At 35.9% G+C, this 19840-nt stretch overlaps 2 protein-coding genes across 3 annotated transcripts in view; one reads left to right on the top strand and one right to left on the bottom strand.

Moving 5' to 3' along the window:
* Positions 1-3804, bottom strand: part of LOC110446296 (syntaxin-16-like) — a 12934-nt gene extending 9130 nt beyond the window's left edge. Inside the window, exons 1-3 of the mRNA XM_021491375.1 lie at positions 3644-3804; positions 1299-1393; positions 817-869 (exon numbers count right to left, since the gene is read on the bottom strand). Coding sequence (XP_021347050.1) covers positions 817-869; positions 1299-1393; positions 3644-3724 — 229 coding nt within the window. The 5' untranslated portion in view covers positions 3725-3804. The remainder of the gene's footprint in view (positions 1-816; positions 870-1298; positions 1394-3643) is intronic.
* Positions 3805-5484: 1680 nt separating this feature from the next.
* The window catches only part of LOC110446295, a 31682-nt gene continuing 17326 nt past the window's right edge, over positions 5485-19840 (top strand). For both annotated transcript variants that reach the window (XM_021491374.1, XM_021491373.1), the window contains exons 1-19: positions 5485-5657; positions 6059-6202; positions 7005-7160; positions 7370-7492; positions 8143-8322; positions 8545-8679; positions 9766-9912; positions 10306-10379; positions 10714-10870; positions 11287-11398; positions 11687-11896; positions 12093-12290; positions 12929-13126; positions 13367-13588; positions 14559-14724; positions 15610-15742; positions 16411-16521; positions 16938-17118; positions 17713-17944. In XM_021491374.1, the coding sequence (XP_021347049.1) occupies positions 5577-5657; positions 6059-6202; positions 7005-7160; positions 7370-7492; positions 8143-8322; positions 8545-8679; positions 9766-9912; positions 10306-10379; positions 10714-10870; positions 11287-11398; positions 11687-11896; positions 12093-12290; positions 12929-13126; positions 13367-13588; positions 14559-14724; positions 15610-15742; positions 16411-16521; positions 16938-17118; positions 17713-17944 (2960 nt within the window). In that variant the 5' untranslated portion in view covers positions 5485-5576. The remainder of the gene's footprint in view (positions 5658-6058; positions 6203-7004; positions 7161-7369; positions 7493-8142; positions 8323-8544; positions 8680-9765; positions 9913-10305; positions 10380-10713; positions 10871-11286; positions 11399-11686; positions 11897-12092; positions 12291-12928; positions 13127-13366; positions 13589-14558; positions 14725-15609; positions 15743-16410; positions 16522-16937; positions 17119-17712; positions 17945-19840) is intronic.

Below are 19840 nucleotides of genomic sequence, written 5' to 3'. Positions count from 1 at the left end.
TAATTTTCCCTTTGGGGCCCCGCCCTGGCCCCAGGGGTTGGGGTAGGAATCCCAATTTTACAATTTTGAAGCCTCATCTACCAAGGATGATTCTGACCAAGTTTGAAAAAAATCCATCCACTGGTTCTTGAGAAGAAGTTGAAAATGTAAAAGTTTACGCACGACGCACGACGACGGACGAAAAGCGATTGGAATAGGTCACTTGAGCAAAGCTCAGGTGACCTAATAATCTATATAATGAACAGCGAGGAACAAAATTAAAGAACTAATCCATGCCCCCCTCTTGTACTCTCCCCCTGGCTCCGACCTGCAGGCCTCGCTGGATGGGTCATGCACCTTCAGCGCATATTTTCCCCCATTACAAAAAAGGGCACCGACTTTCTATTCCTGCATTAATCCCTGCAGTACCTAGTTCCCGATTTACAAAGTGCAAAATTTCAGATCCAGATTTTATTTAGGCTGATGTTTCATTTTCAAGGGACGTACGAGGTGGACACATTATCAGAGCATGCTTAACAATACCATATCATATATGTTTATATAGGGTGTCACCATGCAGCTGCTGGAGATAGTTCCTAAGGAAATGTTTGGTACAACAGAGTAACACAAACAAATTACAATGCAAAATATCAAATTTACATACAATGAAACTCAGCAACACCCTTTCACTGTCGACATATTTCAAGGTTACTTATTTTCATTATTTATTCCACAGTCCATCTATACATCTCACGGATGTATTGTCAACCTCTTTTTAGAATGTTTAAACAAAACATGGCAGTATAACAGGAAGGTTTTGTTTTTTACTGTGCTTACTTTTCTGTTTAATTCTTGTAATCTCATATTGCACTTCTTCCACATTATCAACCCTGAAAAAGTAAAATGTTGAAAAAAATGTCTAACAATCTTAAGTCAGGTTAATTTAATTAGTGAGAAGGGTTAATATTGTGAGTAACTTTCAAAATATATAGATCTGTGTTTTGCAATACAAGATTATCAAGTTTGACAAAATTCAGTAAAAAGATTAGATAACTGTTAAGGAGGCATGGGTATACTCTACTCCAACAGTGTTAGAGGTTTACACGGCGAGATACTTTTGACAGGTGCCGCGTCGGCAAAATCATATCCGATAGAAAAAATGCTGACAAGCGGCCTCTTATGTTTTAGGAGTAATGTACATGTGTACTCATTACATCTTACAATACAGCATCAACACAGTCATTGTTTGACATAATGAGGCAATATTCTACCTATGTATTTTGATTTATTAGAAGATCATGTTCAACAATTTGTTTTACCATTCTGGAGGCAGTCTAGAGGCTTTTGTGCTGGCTATACCAAGTTCTGGATCAACATGGCAGTTGGACACTAGGGCCATCCGGTCATCAGCCATCTGTCAATGAAATATGGAATCATCATTCAAATCCATCTCTGTGATAAGTGGATTATTAATGGGTGATGTTTTGAGAAATTATAGTTACAATATGTTGTCCCTTTACATAGTGCTATTTATAATAATACATGACATTTGCACTAACACATATAATTCAATGATTACTTCAGTGTTAAAAATAAGGTGGACATTTGCAGTGCTCAATAATAAGATTTAATTCCAAAAGTTTGAGCTTGATATATACAGGAAAAAACACTGATTTTAAGTGATATATATTATATTGAACATAAATACTTAAGTGGTTTGTAATCATTAAGCTTTAGACATGCATTGTGCATAGTTATATACTAGAATTACTTTTCCTTGGGACCGCGCGCTTCACAGTGTCACATCTCTATATTATAAAATGCTACTAAAATGAAGCAATATCAGTAATTTGTATGTTTAGTTTAATAATAGTAGCACTTGTACAATACAGCTTCGGACAGAATCAGTGCTCTCAATATTAGGCCTAGGGTCACTGTGCAGTTAAGTACGGCAGTAGTATGATATACAACATACCAGCAGGTCCAGTACACTCTGCCGGTTGAGCAATATAGCTATAAAGACCTATATATAGCTATATTCACCTATAAATTATAGCTGTATTGAGCTAAAATTTCTCAGATTTCAAATTTTATTTAATTAAAGCAAAGTCGCATAAAACAATAAGGTTTATAGTAATGTTGACTACTAAAAGTATACTGATCTTCTTTTAAAAGCGACTTTGTTTCGTTTTCCTTTAAAAAGAAAATCACATGAAAATAGCTCAAAAGATCTATTTCAGATAGGTCAATAGAGCTATAATTATATAATAGGTCTTTACATCTATATAGTATCCTTGGGTTACCGTTTTCCGCGCACTTAAGAAGCAACCGCGATTTCGTACACATATCGGCAGAAATCCGTTGAAATTACGAGATGATTGTCATAAACATGTATACAATCTACTAATGGAAACAAAATAATAGCAACCTAAAATTGTTTTTAAAATAAATCAGAACAAACAATTTTTAACAAATTTCTACCGTCGGAAGTAGCCGTCATATGTATCCGTGTGTCTATTTTGATTTAGTGTTCAAAGAAAGATAACTTGAATACACTAAAAGAACAAAAGCTTCGTTTGGAATAAAAAAAAAATCTTCGATCGTCAAATTAATAATCAAAACAATTTTTTCTAAATTTCACATTTTTAATTGATTTTTCAAGGTGTCAAATTGAACGAATTCATGTTATTTTATAATTTTATTTGTTATATTTATTTAGCTATAATATAGAATCTGTTATTATTATTTTTCTGCAGTTTTATATCGGTTTTGGTTGATGGTAAGTTATTTCTCATTTTGTTCTGTTTAAAATTGGTGAAAATTGGAAGTTCATTGCATTACAAGGTTTACGTTTCATTGAAAACACTGTTTATCGATATAAGAATGTCTCATTGGCTCTTCGGAAGTGGCAAAAAATCGGTGAGGAGATGTGGCCTCATTTGCATACGACATTTTCGTACGTTTGTTAGACTACAAAAAGACTGGTTCATGAATGAAATATATCAGCGTTTTTTCAGGTATGTGTTCATTTTGAGGAAGATAAAAAGTGCATTTAGCAAAACTGCATATTTATGCGTGTTTTTTTAACCATGATCACTGATGATTAATTCTTATGTTTTCTGGACGAACTTCCGGTAGTTTTTTTGTCAGTTTACAGACGATGGCCAAACGTCTAAAATATGCTTTGTTGTGTCCAGCAGGTCACGTAGTTACGAGATACAGCTTGATAAAATGTCTGCGCGGAAACTGGTGACTAGACGATATAGCTCAATCGGCAGTGTACTGGACATGACCATTAATCCTATAAGGACTTACCAGATCCCTGATCTCCTGGTTGGCGTAACTTGGATAAAATTAAAATTAACCAAGAGCTTGTTTACAAAAGAAATCTTAAGATCGCACTTCAGGCACAGGAACTTGAATTTCTATCAGAATGGTCTATTTAAGCTCAGAGAACTGATTAAGCCCAATATATACCCCCCGTACGGTAAGGGGGGTATATATTGGGCTTAATCAGTTCTCTGAGCTTAAATAGACCATTCTGATAGAAATTCAAGTTCCTGTGCTTCAGGACATGCTGACATAAATGCGATATCATGAATAATGACAGTTGAGAAACTTCAGAAAGCAAATGTTGCAAAGTCTGTTTATTATCTTGACTTACTTGTTCAGAGAACATGTTGCGACTTTGAAGCGCATTGTTTCTCATCAGAATGAACACCTCGGTAAGACTTCGTGTTGCCATCTTTAGTATTTAATGCACATTAAGCGAAAAACACGGTTTTGTTTTTTGCCGGGGCTCAGTCGACTGCTTTGTCCGCCATGTTTTCCTTCACGTCATGTTTATCAGTTCCGCAGTGAATAATCAATTATCGAACAAAAATTCGTAAATAGATTGCTGTTAAAAGTAAAACTTTAAAGTGTCAACTAATTGTTATTATTTTATTGTGAAAACACAGTAACTACTTTCATGCAATACATAAATAAACGTTCTATATTTTTCTTTTGGGAAATAATACTCTGGAAAACGGTCAGCGGTTTATCATCTATCCGGATGACAAGAATAACGACCCCTGTTGATTTAAGTAGGTGGCCAAGACATTATCCACGATAAACGAACGCATAATTGCCAACTCTCCCTATTTTGGAGGCAGACTTCATATTTCGGACCCTAAAAATGAGCATTATCAACCTGTGAATTTGCTAAACAATTCCTATATTTTCTAATATCTAAAAGAACAGCTCAAAAGATACCATTTTAAAGTGTTATATATTTTCCCTGTGGTTTACAATTACTCATTTTATTATTCCTTTTAATTCTGAGAATACATAATCTCCCACATGAAAATTTTAAAAAAATGGCAGGTATGCGAACGCACAAGGAGAAGGAAAACTGCCAGGCCTTTAATTATTAATTCATGCTGTACAAAATGATTGACAATTCCTTTACTATAGACAAATCAAACAAACGTACTTCTAGCTGACAATCCTGGCCGCTGATGTACCACGTACACAGGCACACACACAAGAAACAACGGGAGAAAGCCGAAGTGTCAGTAAAAATAATTCTAGCTTAAAGTCGATTAAACTAGGGCAAAATATAAATCGGAACAGGCTCTTGAATAACGAATAAAGTTGGTAATGCAAGGATGTCACTATCAAGAAAGGGAAGGTTTACGATAGGAAAGTCGAAAGCTCTTCTTATTGGTTCAGCTTAGTAGTAAGCCGATCCATATCTTACAACGAGGAAAGCGACTGAAGTAAAAGCTAGAGTCTGTGATGCCTACAGCTAGTCTGCTGGAAACTCTTGCTATAGCACGCCAACTGCGGTCAATTAGGATATTGTCAATCAGGAGCTCCGTTTGCTTTTCTTTAAAAAGAAAAGAGTGTGGTTGGAACATCAAGATAAGAAATACAGTCTTAAATTAAGTTTTAACTGTTAAATTTAATTCAAGCAGCTTATTCATTTTTGGATGATATGGGATTGCTAGACCGCTTATTTTTCTATTCCCTCCACCAGAACACAATGTATAAAATAGTCTAACTGTCTAGCAAGAATGCAAACAATCAAATTTAAGGCCAATCTGAATAAATACAGCTTTTCATTAGTACGTACCGCATGGACACGTACGTTAATAGCCGTAGGTATTTTTTTTTATTAACATCTGATTTTAATGAGATTGATTTAAGGCTAACCTTTACATGCTTTTCCCTCTCCTCTAACAGTTAGTCCTATCGTACGAGCCAATTATTACGGCTTTTAGATTTACAATTCAAAGGCTTAAAACCTTATATGTATATGGGTTTTAATTATTTTACATGCAGCAAACACTCTAAAATATCATAACCAATTTTTCGAACAAGGATACGAAATATTTTTGTGTCGCCTGGGCCTCAACAGGTGGGGCAAAAATTATCCGGATTCTTTCCCTGCTTAGATATTATAATACATAAAAATATAAACACTTTGTTGACGGTGACAACTATCTCAATCAAACAGATGCTTTGATCCAGTTTAAACACGAAGCACAACACATTTATATTTGAATAATGTGAAGTTAATAAATAATCGAGAAGTTTCCTACACGCTTGCAGTTATGGAAGTGACCAACGGATTATTGACAAGCTTTGTCCAGACCAAGTCAATTGAAAGGATATTGGCTCCAATAGCATCGCAGGTGCTCCTTGTAAAATTTTGTCGAGAGGTTTTGCAGTTTTTTTGGGCAACAGCTGTGATGTTAAGAAAGGGGTCTAGGAGTGTTTCATTTCTATAATCAATTTCAATTTGTAACAGTTACGCATCTATTTAATGCAACGTTCAATGTTTCATAATTCAATAAAGAGAAATCGTGCATTTTTAATAACGCAATAAAATCGATTTCTACATTTTTTTCATAACAAAATGGGGGATTGAATTGGATTTTGTTTATTTAGGTCAGATACATCCAAAAAGTTTAATTTTGTTGAACCAAGGTTTTAATACTTCATTAAATGAGATAGCTTCACCAAAATCCCACCAGAGTCGGACTTAAATTTCATTTTCATGTAATTATACAAATAATTAAATCTCTTTCAACAGATTTCCTTGCTGATTATCCTTGGAGAAACCAAGACTGATGTTTCAATACCAAATGACATAGGTCCATGTGCATCTGCAATGATGAAAGCAGCAGAACACTTAATATCAGTAGGAAAGGAAAAGTCACAAAGCGGTGCAGATCAGGTATATTTATTTGTCTGCAATGACAATAAAATGAAATGTGCAATTTTGATTTTATTGAGTATATAATGTACATACACAAAATAATAACAATTAACATTCTGATAACAGACTTGTGATAATCATATTGGGTAAAAACATGGCATTCACTAGATCTCCATTATAATTAAATATAATGAACTAAACAGTTGTTGGCATGGCAGTCTCAAGAGCATATTAAAGCATACATGTATATTAGTTAAGGTTATAATTAGTAGTAAAAGTACTGTAAGTTGGTTAATGATATCAGTGTTGATATGTCAACCACTGTTTTAGATTCTATTGATAAGTGTATGTACCAGTTAGATATCATATATCTTACATGACATACACATGTAGACCCAAGTAAGTCTGGCTGGCCCATCTGTTAACACATATAGTGCAATCTGACACATGAAGTGCACTACAGTTAAAACCCATCTCATGATATGCAAACAAACAGTAAACACATGTACATAATTATGTAGTACAAATACAATGTACATCTTTACATTCTAACAATGACTCAGCTGTAAACACAAAGGTCATGCAGTAGAGCATTGTAACTCTGAACAGCCAAAGCTAAAACACCTGTATTATGTAACACTGACAGAGCTGTAAACACATGTAGTATGTTGAAACTCTGGCCCAGATATGAAATATGAAAAGCCTTAGTTTGACACATATGGCTGCAGAACATCATTGATATAATCTTACAATAAATATGCAGTGCATCAGTAGTAGCACAAAAGAAAAAACTATTAATGAATATTGTGTTATTTTGTAGGAGTACAGTCGCCGAATGCTGAGTGCCTGTGAAACTCTAGACCTTGCCTCCAGTGATCTTTACCTTGCCACTCAGAGACTTGAGGGGAACAGCGCCAGAGAGGAATGGGCCAAACTTGTCACAGCTGCTAAAGATGTCCTCCAGGGCACTATGAAGGTGCATATAAATGGGGTAAAATAGGTAAAAGTGTCCCCCAGGGCACTATGAAGGTGTATATAGATGGGGTAAAATAGGTTGAAGGTGCAGTGAAAAGCAGCAATTTCAACAATGTAAACAAAAGGTTGAGTTAATAAAGAATGATGTATACATACTTAATTATAGTATATATCCTGATAGTAATAATACTTTAAATTGTCCTTTTTCAGGTATTACTGGTGTCTGATGATGCAGAGGTGCGCAGAATTGTTTCAGCTGCTCACCTGGTATCAGAAAATATCAGTCGTCTAGGGGTGGTACAGACCATGGCAGATCTGCTCACTTGTTTTAAGGTATGGGACAGGTGAACTTAAAATTTGTGTGATTTTTAAAGAAACACATAACCACATGTAATGTTTGGAGACACAGAATCTGTTTACCTCTGTATTAGCTCTTGAAGAAGCACATCAGTGATATCTTAGAGGATGTACACGTGTACATGTGTATCGGCTAAGATATCACTAATGCGCCTCTTCAAGAGTGTTTTGTGTGATCCCATTATTCACATACCACACAAACACACCACTTATTGTACTTGTAAGCATCACCAAGGAGTACTGCAGCATCTTTCAGTCATCAAACAAACTGAACAAATTATCAGTATGTGATACCAGTGATTGCCTACCGAAGACCAAAAAAATCAGACAGTCTTCAGTGCTAAGCTCCCCACCATTGCAGTAACTGTTGACGGTGGCTGTTAAGTAAGGACTAGAACTGACAGGACAAACATGTAAAATATTGACAGATTACCACTCTTACTTGCAATACTTGTGAAACTGTAGAATACAGTGCATTGTTGTGTGTAGGCATGACAGAAACTCATCTCAGCTTCAGAATACACAACCATTGATGCTCTAGGAATGAAAAGTGGCCAGTCATTCTGGTGGTGGCCAGGCACTACATTTGGTTTAGGATACAGAGATATGTTTTGTTTGTGATACAGAGTTTTACGGATGCTGCGGCCCAGCTATGTACACATGCAAACAAGCGGCAGAAGGACCTGTGTCATGACAGACAGCGAGAGAAAGTGATTACCTCAATGGCTTTGTTAAAGAAGTCCATACCCTCCATGAGTGTAGCTCTACAGAGCTTTGTCAAGTATCCCCAAAATCCACAGGCACAGGTAAGGAAAAATTTGTTCTTTAAGTGGTCAAATGGTTCTCTGAAATTATCCATATGGTACAATGGTCAGAAGTTTAGATACCTTCTTTATGAAACCAGATCTTCAGAGTTTTTCAAAGATGTCATGCAGTGAATAGTGTTTTTAAGAGGCAGGAGAGAGTTAAAATTGCAATTGAGAGCAGATATTTATTATAAGGAAATTATTTATGAGAAATATTTTCAGATGAGTAAAGCTTGTGTGATGAACCAAGTACTAGCTGCGGTACGGGACATGGTGGAAGCTTTTGAGAATAAATCTACTGACGAGGATTACCTTGACGTGGAGGAGTCTGGCTTCTTTGTGGCCAAAGTGGATCAGGTAGTTAAGTTTATGAACAGCTTCACTTTAACAGCATCTGAATCATTGCTTTTGGAGTCGTATAATTATGTCTTCATCTCCCATATCTTTGTATGTCAGATAGAGATACTGTAAGCTGCAATTCTGTTTGGCAATCAGAATTTGGCTCTTGGACTGAAATTTTAATACAGATTTGCCCGGGGTTGAACTCACCCTACTTTTACTCTTAAACTACTAAAACTATCACAAATTTTTGCTCAAGAGTTGAATTCATCTTCTTGTTAAGGGGGGAAAATGTGACAATGATAGAGGGAGGGGGGAAATTTGCAATTTTACAGTACTCCATTTATATTGTAATATGCTTATACCAGTTAGTAAATTGTTATTAGTTGTGGCTTAAATTGTGATGCCTAAATTAGAGTAATTGAATTTCTTCACATTCTATATTAAAATGTTACATTTCAAGGTACCAGAAGTTTTTTATTTCTACAAAACTTTTCATCTTTTACATGTTATGATATGTACAAGAAAAAAAAACCATAATTTTGTGAACAGAGGAAAACAAAATTCCTACTTTGGCCGACTGACACATTAAACCCATGATAGTCCTACCCCGTCCATAGCTTGGTAACTAAAAATGTTACACGGTTAATACTTACATCAATGTTGCAACTAGGGTCTCTACTGAATGCAGATGCTGTTTTTTACCTACATTTTAACTTGATTAAGAAGAAATAGTTTAGTTTATGTATTAGCTTAAGGACATTGGTTTTATCTTTATCTGGTTTATACCTAGAACTGCAACACAGATTATACTTTTAAGAATATTATTGATGACAGTGTTTTCTTGTTTTATACAAATGTATTATAACTACAATTTAACAATAACAAATAATTGGCGATCCAACACTCCTGATGTAGAATTCCTAGGGTGGTCATGATGATGGCCACATAGCAGGCCGAAACATGTAGACTGTAAATAACACAAAACGTCCTGGTGGTGTTGAGATTCCTTTATTACAATTAAACAAGTAAAAATATGCATCTCAAATAAACACACACAAAAAACATTTTGCTCCTCTCCTTATTTGATTAATTATTTTTCAGATACTTGAAGTACTGTCTGAAGATAATCGGGCCGAGCTACATACTGACCTGGAGAGCTGGACAGAGATGACCGTCAGACACAGCATGTTGGTGGCTCACATGTGTACAGATAGTTTCCGTGACGTCATCATTAGAACATGTCAGCGGGTAATAGTCCACCCTTTATACAACCTGCAGCTTCTACTCTGTAACATTTCAAACCCAATATCAATGGGGCATGTCATCTATAGAACTCCACCCCATGGTCTGTATATGTGTATTACCGGTATATACACATGTGTAATATGTGTAATAAACATTTACAATTTCTAGGGTGAACATTTATATGAACCATACCCCTGTCCCTAATACATGCAGTCCCTTTCCCAATGCATGCAGTCCCTTTCCCAATACATGCAGTCCCTTTCCCTATACATGCAGTCCCTTTCCCAATACATGCAGTCCCTTTCCCATTGAGATAAAACAAAATCATTTCTGATTTCATATTAAGAAACATAATTTTAACTTTTATTCTAAAGTCTTTTTTACTTTAATTAACAGATTTTACAGCTGAAATCTCAGGTCTTTAAGTTGCATAGCAGTGTAAAAGACAATCCAGATATACAATCTATGCAGTGAGTATATTGTATACCTGATGTTAGTGTTTTGAACCGTTTATAACTTGAGTTGTAGGATATAAAACGTCATAATGTATAGTTTCAAACATTCTTGCATAGTTTCACATCATACTTTTACATTTACAAACTATTTTAATGATCTCCAGGTACATTTGAACTTTAGTTTGATGAAAAGTTCATATTTTTACTTTATTTTAATCATACATCCATGTCATTATGAAGTTCTTGTGAATACACAGCAATATATATTCCTTTTGTACTGAACTGACTAGATATAATAAAATGTTATTTGGACATTTCATTCATGAAACATGTTCAATTTCTTATAAAGAGATGACTTTGCTGACATTTGTGAGAGCCTAATGGATGAGTTTTACGAGCTGGAGAGGAATGTGAACTTGGCATTACTTCACTTGATGATAGACATCTTCCAGGAGACTACTGAACCGTTAGAAAGGCTCGTCAAGTCTGCTATGTACTCCAGTGAGGTGTGTTGGCATTGATTTAAAATAGAGGATTCACTACTGGAATCACTGATTCTGTACTGATTGTTACTGTAACAGGATTATACTCTTTTCTTCATTCTAAAACAGTCTGTTAAAGGTTCTCATGTTGAATTTTTACTATTCTGTTGCATGAATGTGTTTTAACAAATTGAATGAAACCAATGATTCTAGTAAATTGTAAAGTGATTGGTCGAAAAAGTAAACACAAGGCACAACTATTTGTAGCTGTTAACATTCTATTATTGATAGTATTAGTGGGTGCTCCCTGCTCCCATTGTGTCTCTCCCCCCCTATTGATTTTTCTGGTACTGTGCATGTTTTGGTTGAGCACATGAAAAACTAAATCATAAACTTGTCTCCAGGACCTCAGTGTGGACTGAATATCTGTTGTGTTGTAGGCTCAGAGTCTCCAGGACCTCAGTGAAGAATATATACAGGATTTTGAAAATCATGCAGATAAAATGTGCCAAACGGCAAGATGTGTGGCAGCAAGTTCATCAGATAAACGAAGTAGGTTTCTTTCCAAAATGATGTTTAAACAAAATGGGTTTTATCTGTGATTTTAAGGCTTGTTTCTATCAAATGATACGGGGTGATTTTGGTGGTTTTTTTAAAACAAATTTTCTCTGGTATCCTGACAATTAAGAATACATGTTAAGTAGGGAAAGTGTGCTGAATCAGATATACTAGTTCATGAATACTATTTTAACAACTAGAATATGAACCCTACAGAATCCTTTTTGTTCAATGCAGTCATATTTTTGTATGTAAATAAATTTCGCTTTGTGTTATTATCAGGAGTGCGTGTATTGAGAACCTGTGTGTGTAGGCTGGAGAGATTAGACCCAGAAATGGTTCCCGGAGCGGTAACCATGGCAAAGACGTCATGTGACAAAATGGCCATTAAGCATCTTAAATTGTTGATGAAAGAATGGTCATTTGAGGTGAAAAACTTGGTGGAGGTGCTGGATGAAATGACAGTCCCTGCCATCTTCATGCAGGTTTCTGGTAAGTAGAGAAACTATAGCTTCTATCTTTATACAAGATAAACAGAATGTACACGAGTCTGTCATCCTCTTTATGTAATATAGAATATTGGTGTAAAACCTGTCATGTTGATCTATTGTGAATAATCATTGTTATAAGATAATGTTAAACTACCTTTATTATACTAACTGTTAAATGAAGTGCCCATATTTTGCAGAGTCAAAAATAGAAGAGGATGTGAATGTTTGCTTAGGATTTTTGACAGAGGAGGATTTAGTGGGTGTGGCCTCGGCATTGAGGGGCGTGGTCGGACGGTCTCGCCGTGTTGGCCAATTTGCTGTTCGCATTGTTGATCATAGCCAGAATCCATTATATAGGAATGGTCTGCAATCTTATATAAAACAACTACAGAGAGGTAAGGTAGCCCCGCTGTATATAGAAATTATATCATGCATACAAAATATAGGAGAGGATATACCAGTGATTTTGTCCATTTATGCATCTGCATGGGGTCAAAGGTTGAACAGTTTCCCCCTTACTTTATATAGCATAAAGTAATTTTATCTCAATAATACATCCAATTCACTGTCTGGCCACTTTAAACTGGAAATTAATGTTATTACAGAAGCTTTTGACTAGCTCCATACCATTAAGTTTTGAATGAAATGTCATGTGAGACATGAATTGCTGTTATCATATTTGTGTCCATAAATATATGTTTGCACCCTGTTGACTGTTTGGCCTCTACTTAAAGAGTTCATCCTGAATAATTAATGATTTTTTCTGGCATTATTTCATATCAGGTCTGTAGTGTTATTTAATCAGAAATGTATAATATCACTACATATATGCTGAATCCTCAGAATCAAGGAGTTTCATTGAAATTTCTAGTTGCATGTAACCAACACGAAGTGGGCAGTTAATTTCTGTACATTTCATAGTACCCCAATATCGTTCTTCTAAATTATCATTGTATATGTTGTCAATTTATTGAGATGTCGTGACCATGTATTATAAGTAGTCCACAAAATTTTAAGTCAGTTTTGCTTTCAGCCATTAAAGGCGTGCGTGCAGCGGGAGGGAACATCACTGTCAATCCATCTAACCCTCCCTACATAGACACACTGAAGAGGCGCTTCAAGCTTTTGATAGATTGTGTGAAGCAGGTGAGGGCAGGGCTTACAGATGACAATCACCCAGATATTCTTAGTCCCATCCGCCACCAGGCCAGGCAACATAGTGAAGTTGAAGGTGAGCAAAGTACTGTCAAAGAACACTTCAGGCCTAACAAACCTTTGACAGAATGTTGTATCATGATATCGGCTCCCCAAAAACTTTCATTTTAAACAGACAGAATGTCTGATCAAAATTTACACATTTGGACTTACTTTATAATACATTTACTGAATTTGATTAAAGTTGACATACTTTTGAAATAATTACTATACACAAATAATAACTGTTATTGTTTCATATGTTCTTGGTTTCTAGAAAAGGGCAATTTAGGAAGAAGCAGACATTTTGAAAGTGGGTATGGAACTATGGGATTGACAGGTAAACTCCAGTTCACCACTACTACCATGTCATATGACCCAGACGTTATAAAGCGTGTACAGAGGTCGGAGGTTATAGTACCAGCTCATGAAGGGGAAGTGCAGACAGTTCATACCAGGTTACATCAACACGCGGCTCCAGCCTCACGATCTTTTACAGGTTAGACAAGTATTTAAACCTCTAAAACAAACTGTGATTAATAGAATCTTCCCTTATATTGAGGGTGTGACAGAGAAATCTCCAACCTGAGGGGGGATTTTATTGTTGTATGACCCGAGGCTCTGCTGAGAGTTAGACAACAATAATCACCCCAAGGATAGGAGATTTCTTTGTTAAACCATTAAAGTAGGGAATTATTATTTTACTCCTTTCCTCCTCATACTGTGTTTAAAAACAATAGTTTTCAGCATATATAACCAGATTGTTAATCTGATCTGAACATGACCTCTCCTTTCTAGAGCTGATTATGACATCATATCTGATTGTTCCCATCACGTCATAGTAGTGTTTCTGACTGCGTGCCCTCTGTCGTACCCCTCGGTCATACCCTAGGGGGTGACAGAGAAATTTCGAACAGGTAAAACAGGAGACACTTCGGGTGGTAGTATTAATGTAGAATTCTGCAAATATCTTGTTCCAATTTCAAATGAATTATGTTCAGTGTCTCTCTTCTGAGAGATGTTTCTGTGGTCATGAGGGTACTACAGACATAAAATACCTAATGCAACAATAAAATGAACACATAAATCAGATAGAATTGTGTCATAATTCTATTTGCTGGATAACAGTACATCCCCTAAAACAATAAAAATGAACTTTTTGTGAATAACTTAAGATATCAGTACAATGTATATCTCAGATGGTCTTCATAAGGGAAACCATAGCATCAGTACATCATATGTACGGTATATATATTATTTTATAATAGTAAAATGATTTCAAACGTGATGTTTTTGCTTGGTTTCAGTATTTTTTCTTGAATTGACCAAGGTGGCAAAATTCACATAAAATCTCAGGTGAAGTCAAGATGTAAATGGTGATGTGTCGATAATACATTTTACAGTATTTTTGAACTGACAACCATGCAGGCTCATAGCTTACTTTTCCTTGTTCTTGGATCTTCCTGTAGAGTACCCACATGCACGACTGTTGGGAAGAGAGATGTGTATGGAGGCTATTCGAGGAGGTACACAGAGAGTGGCTGTGATTGGTGGAGAGGTTCTTGGCTGGACCAATCATATTGTTGATGCTGCACATGAAGTGTTGATTCATTGTGAGGATGCTGAAGCCAAGCGGTAAGCAGGAGAACACTTTGGCTAGGTCCATCTACGTCCATCTAGATACAACTTCATACAAAACTGAAGAACTTTAATTATAATAAGGCCCTGAAAAGTTCTGATTTCATTTTAAGACCCCCCCCCGCCCCTATCCCCATTGGAGATACAGGTGCCCTATATGGTACTCATGGTGTCCATCTGTCTGTCGTTTGTCTGTCTGTCCATACTTTAATTTTCAGAGATAATCTCAAAATCCAAATGACTGATCTTTTTTTTAAAGTTGACATGATGATGCACTGTGATAAACATACGCGTATATATGGAGATTAATAATATCAGAGGTAATCAAGGTCATTATTACTTAAAACAAAAGACCATAGGGGTGGGATACGGTTAGGCACAAGGTCAGACCCTTGCTGACCTGTCACTGTTCCAGTTGCGATAGGAAAGGCTGTGCTGGTCCTAGAGCTTATTTTTCCTTGAACAAAATTGTTGAATTCTATGGAAACATAAAAAGAGATTTAATTGTAGTCTTTCAGATGAGAATGAATATTTTTCCAGATCAATTACATACAGAAAGTACAAAGTGAAAACTAGTGACATTTGAATAAAAATATTAAAGATCAGTCTCTTAATACCTGAAGGTTCGAATATTGCTTGACTATTTGTGCCAAATTGTTGTATAAATCCTATTTATGTCATTGACTATAACTCCTCCTCTGTATTGGAAACAATGTCAAGGCTATATGTCTTTATATTTGTTCACTATAATACATATCCTTTTTCATATTCAATTTTTCTTTAAAAAAATGTAGTGATTCATTAATAAATAGTTTGTTCCATAACAAAAACAAGCTATGCCTGCAATTTCACACTGTTCTCGTGATTGTCCTGTTTATACAGGGTAAACAAGGCGTTGGGCTATGAGGTGGACACTTTGACCCCTCAGATTCTGGACAAGGCCAAATTTGTGGCCCATGGTGACAAGGAAGAGGCAGCCAAACTGACTGCTCTTGTTGAGGAATGGTCAAGTAAGGTAATTAGACAAACTGCTCTTGTTGAGGAATGGTCAAGTAAGGTAATTAGACAGACTGCTTTTGTTGAGGAATGGTCAAGTAAGGTAATTAGACAAACTGCTCTTGTTGAAGAATGGTCAAGTAAGGTAATTAGACAAACTGCTCTTGTTGAGGAATGGTCAAGTAAGGTAATTAGACAGACTGCTTTTGAAAAGGAATCGTGAGACAAGTATCTGTAAATTAAAAAGAATTTTTGGTTAGTGACAATGGAGATTTTAGATGTCAAATAAAGCAGATCCTTGTCAAATGTTTATTGATAAAATATCACAAAGAGCTTTAAATGTCTTGAAATTATTACCAATAGTGAAGTGCATGCCAAAAGTTAAACTGAAATGTGAGGTACATATACCTGTAGACAGATTATTACCGGACATTTTCTCATATATCTTGTACTGTGATAAAGGTGCAATAAAAAAAAATCAGATTATTTTTATTAAATTGATTTTGAGAAATATTATTTCTGTGGCTACTATTAGAAATGAACATACCTGGTAATTGATATCGTACACAATAATGAACTGCTCTTTGTATATATATACAGATGTTGGTGCACTTAGATCAGCTGAAATATTTGTGGATGTGATTACAATATATCAATGTAGTTTGATTATAAATGTGTGTGGTGAAGGTGGAAAAGCTGAGGATATTTGTGGATGTGACGGTGGAACGCTGGAAGGTGATCGCAGACAAAGTGCACAAGGCTGTGGTGGATAGGAACGCTGATCTACTCAGTAAACAGGTAAATCATGTTTAAACTAGTTACCTGCAAGCTAGTACTATCAGATTAATCTGTCCAGTTACGATGACTAGTGTAAGGAAGTAGATAAACTTGGTAGGTAAATAGATATACACTGTATATGTGATTTGTCCAAGTAAACAGGTTGAAAATAAAGATTATTAGGAAATGTTTATGGCAGAGTGTGTGCTTCACATTCTTGATAAATATCAGTAGTCTGCCATACTCATAAATATATATTGTATTCTACAGAAAATTCATTAAATTTTCTATTTATTACATCTTTAAATTAAAACACCCAAAATATTACTGCATAAAAAATGGAGAAATTAGAAATTCCAATTTGTGCAGGAGACATATACCAATCGTAATGAAGTATCGTACAAAAAGATGTAAGAGATTTTTGTTGAAATTTGTAGGTGGTGGTGCTGTACAGCCACCAGAAGGCAATGTTAGATATCCTGGAGCTCGTCTCAATGTTTGGACAGGATCCTCATGTCAAGGACCAAAATAGGGTCTCAAAGCTTCTAGAAGACAAAGATGAGCTTGAAAATCTTACTGTAACTATGGCAACTACAGCAGAAATGATATCCTATGCAGGTAAGCTTGACCAGATTTTATCAAATTTAGATGAAAAAAAGAATAATAAATACACACAATTTTGACCCAGTGTGATTTTGATCGGCTCATATTCCCTTGTTACAATCATGGTGTCACAATACACACTGACACAGTTAACAAGTATGTGTGACAAGGTGGAGGAATGTGCTGGGTACCTTCAGCATGGTATTTCAGTGAGATAGCACTCTAAAATCAGCATCAGATTCACGCTCTCTCAGGGAAGCAAATACACCAACATTAAACGGCTCCAGTATACATGGATATATTACACACATGAATGCACATCCTTAAGTTACCTTAGATGTTAATAGGACCCTAATCCTTATAAACCAAACCAAATCATGTGATGACATTTTCTTGACTTTGTTTCAATTTTATGTCATTATTAGAATTGTAAAAGATATCACATTCATTATATTTTAACTTTCAATCAACAAGAGCCTGAATAAAAAGAAAAATCAACATTTGTTTCCTTTATCATGTGATCAAACATGGGAAATTTTATACCTTCAAGGAACTCTGAAACAGACAGAAAATATAGATTGAATAAAAGAATTATACCTATATTTTTAGCAACACGAGAGGAAAAGAACCATGTGTCAGAATTAGGCCGGGACTGGGCAGTAAGGGTGTACAGTGTGTTGTCTGGACTGGACAGCTTGGTTGCTGATCTTCACCAGCTTGGACGAGAGGCAGGGGTGTGGCCCTCCACAGATGCCACGCCCACTAAGGATGTTGAGATTGTCAATCACCTTCAAGTGGAGAACGACACTCTGAAAGATCTCCTGAATTGTGTCGCTTTAGGGTAAATACAAACTATCTGTTAGACCACATCTACAGGGGTAGCCCCATACAGATAGGGTAAAAACAAACTACCTGTTAGACCACATCTACAGGGGTAGCTACATACCGATAGGGTAAACACAAACTATCTGTTAGACCACATCTACAGGGGTAGCCCCATACAGATAGGGTAAAAACAAACTACCTGTTAGACCACATCTACAGGGGTAGCTACATACCGATAGGGTAAACACAAACTATCTGTTAGACCACATCTACAGGGGTACATGCATACAGATAGGGTAAATACAAACTATCTGTTAGACCCCATCTACAGGGGTAGCTACATACAGATAGGGTAAATACGAACTATCTGTTAGACCACATCTACAGGGGTAGCTCCATACAGATAGGGTAAATACAAACTATCTGTTAGACCCCATCTACAGGGGTAGCTACATACAGATAGGGTAAACACAAACTATCTGTTAGACCACATCTACAGGGGTAACTACATACAGATAGGGTAAATACAAACTATCTGTTAGACCCCATCTACAGGGGTAGCTACATACAGATAGGGTAAAAACAAACTATCTGTTAGTCCACATCTACAGGGGTAGCTACATACAGATAGGGAAAATACAAACTATCTGTTAGACGACATCTACAGGGGTAGCTACATACAGATAGGGTAAAAACAAACTATCTGTTATACCACATCTACAGGGGTAGCTACATACAGATAGTGTAAATACAAACTATCTGTTAGACCACATCTACAGGTGTAGCTACATACAGATAGGGTAAATACAAACTATCTGTTAGACCACATCTACAAGGGTAGCTACATACAGATAGTGTAAATACAAACTATCTGTTAGACCACATCTACAAGGGTAGCTACATACAGATAGTGTAAATACAAACTATCTGTTAGACCACATCTACAAGGGTAGCTACATACAGATAGGGTAAATACAAACTATATGTTAGACCACATCTACAGGGGTAGCTAAATACAGATAGGGTAAATACAAACTATCTGTTAGACCACATCTACAAGGGTAGCTACATACAGATAGTGTAAATACAAACTATCTGTTAGACCACATCTACAGGGGTAGCTACATACAGATATGTGTGCCTATAGAAAATCAAATATTTCTAGTTTCTTGATTAATACCAGTTATAGTAGAATTTGTTTGATGAATATTTTGAAATGAGAATGAAATATTATACAATTATTCACCTTGCGCAATAAGGGCTGTTCCACATATGAATATTGGTGGAGGCACTTATTTGTGACACCCCATCACCCACTGTTATTTTACGCCCAAAGTTATGGAGGTGGGGTTTATGTTGAAAGTTCAAATGTCAAGCATGACAACTTTTAAATACAAAAACTAGGGTACACCATATCTCAGAAATACCTCATCAGATTTAGATTATATTTACATGGTAACATCAAGTTCTACACCTGATTCCATTTTGCTAGTGATTGGTCAAAGTTAAAGGGTCAAAGGTCACACTTAACCGTTATTAAAGTAAAAACATTTTGTACTAGATAACTTATTAGCCCCCTCCACAGATTTAGTTCCTCTCAAATCTTTGCCTCTAGAATAACCCTATATTATCACTGGCAGTTGTATCAGTTTTTTGTTTCTGTGTGAACTGAAGTAGCTAGTCTGTTTTGATAATTACAGTTGTAACAAGGATTTCAATCAAGAACAAAAACTCAAAAGATTATCATAAAAAGAAAAAATCATCAAAAGACTTTTTTAATATGAAAACAAGGAGAACTTTTAAGGTATTTGGCTCTAAGAGTAATATAACTAACTTACTGCCTATTACGCCCGGTGGCGTTTAGGGCAGCAGCGAAGTTCCTCCACACCTGTCGATCCTTTGCTAATCGCTC

This window comes from Mizuhopecten yessoensis, unplaced genomic scaffold (assembly GCF_002113885.1).
Source record: "Mizuhopecten yessoensis strain PY_sf001 unplaced genomic scaffold, ASM211388v2 scaffold2671, whole genome shotgun sequence".
Taxonomy (NCBI): Eukaryota; Metazoa; Mollusca; class Bivalvia; order Pectinida; family Pectinidae; genus Mizuhopecten; species Mizuhopecten yessoensis.
The sequence above is the reverse complement of the archived record's forward strand: the minus strand, read 5'-3'. Positions and strand labels throughout refer to the sequence as shown.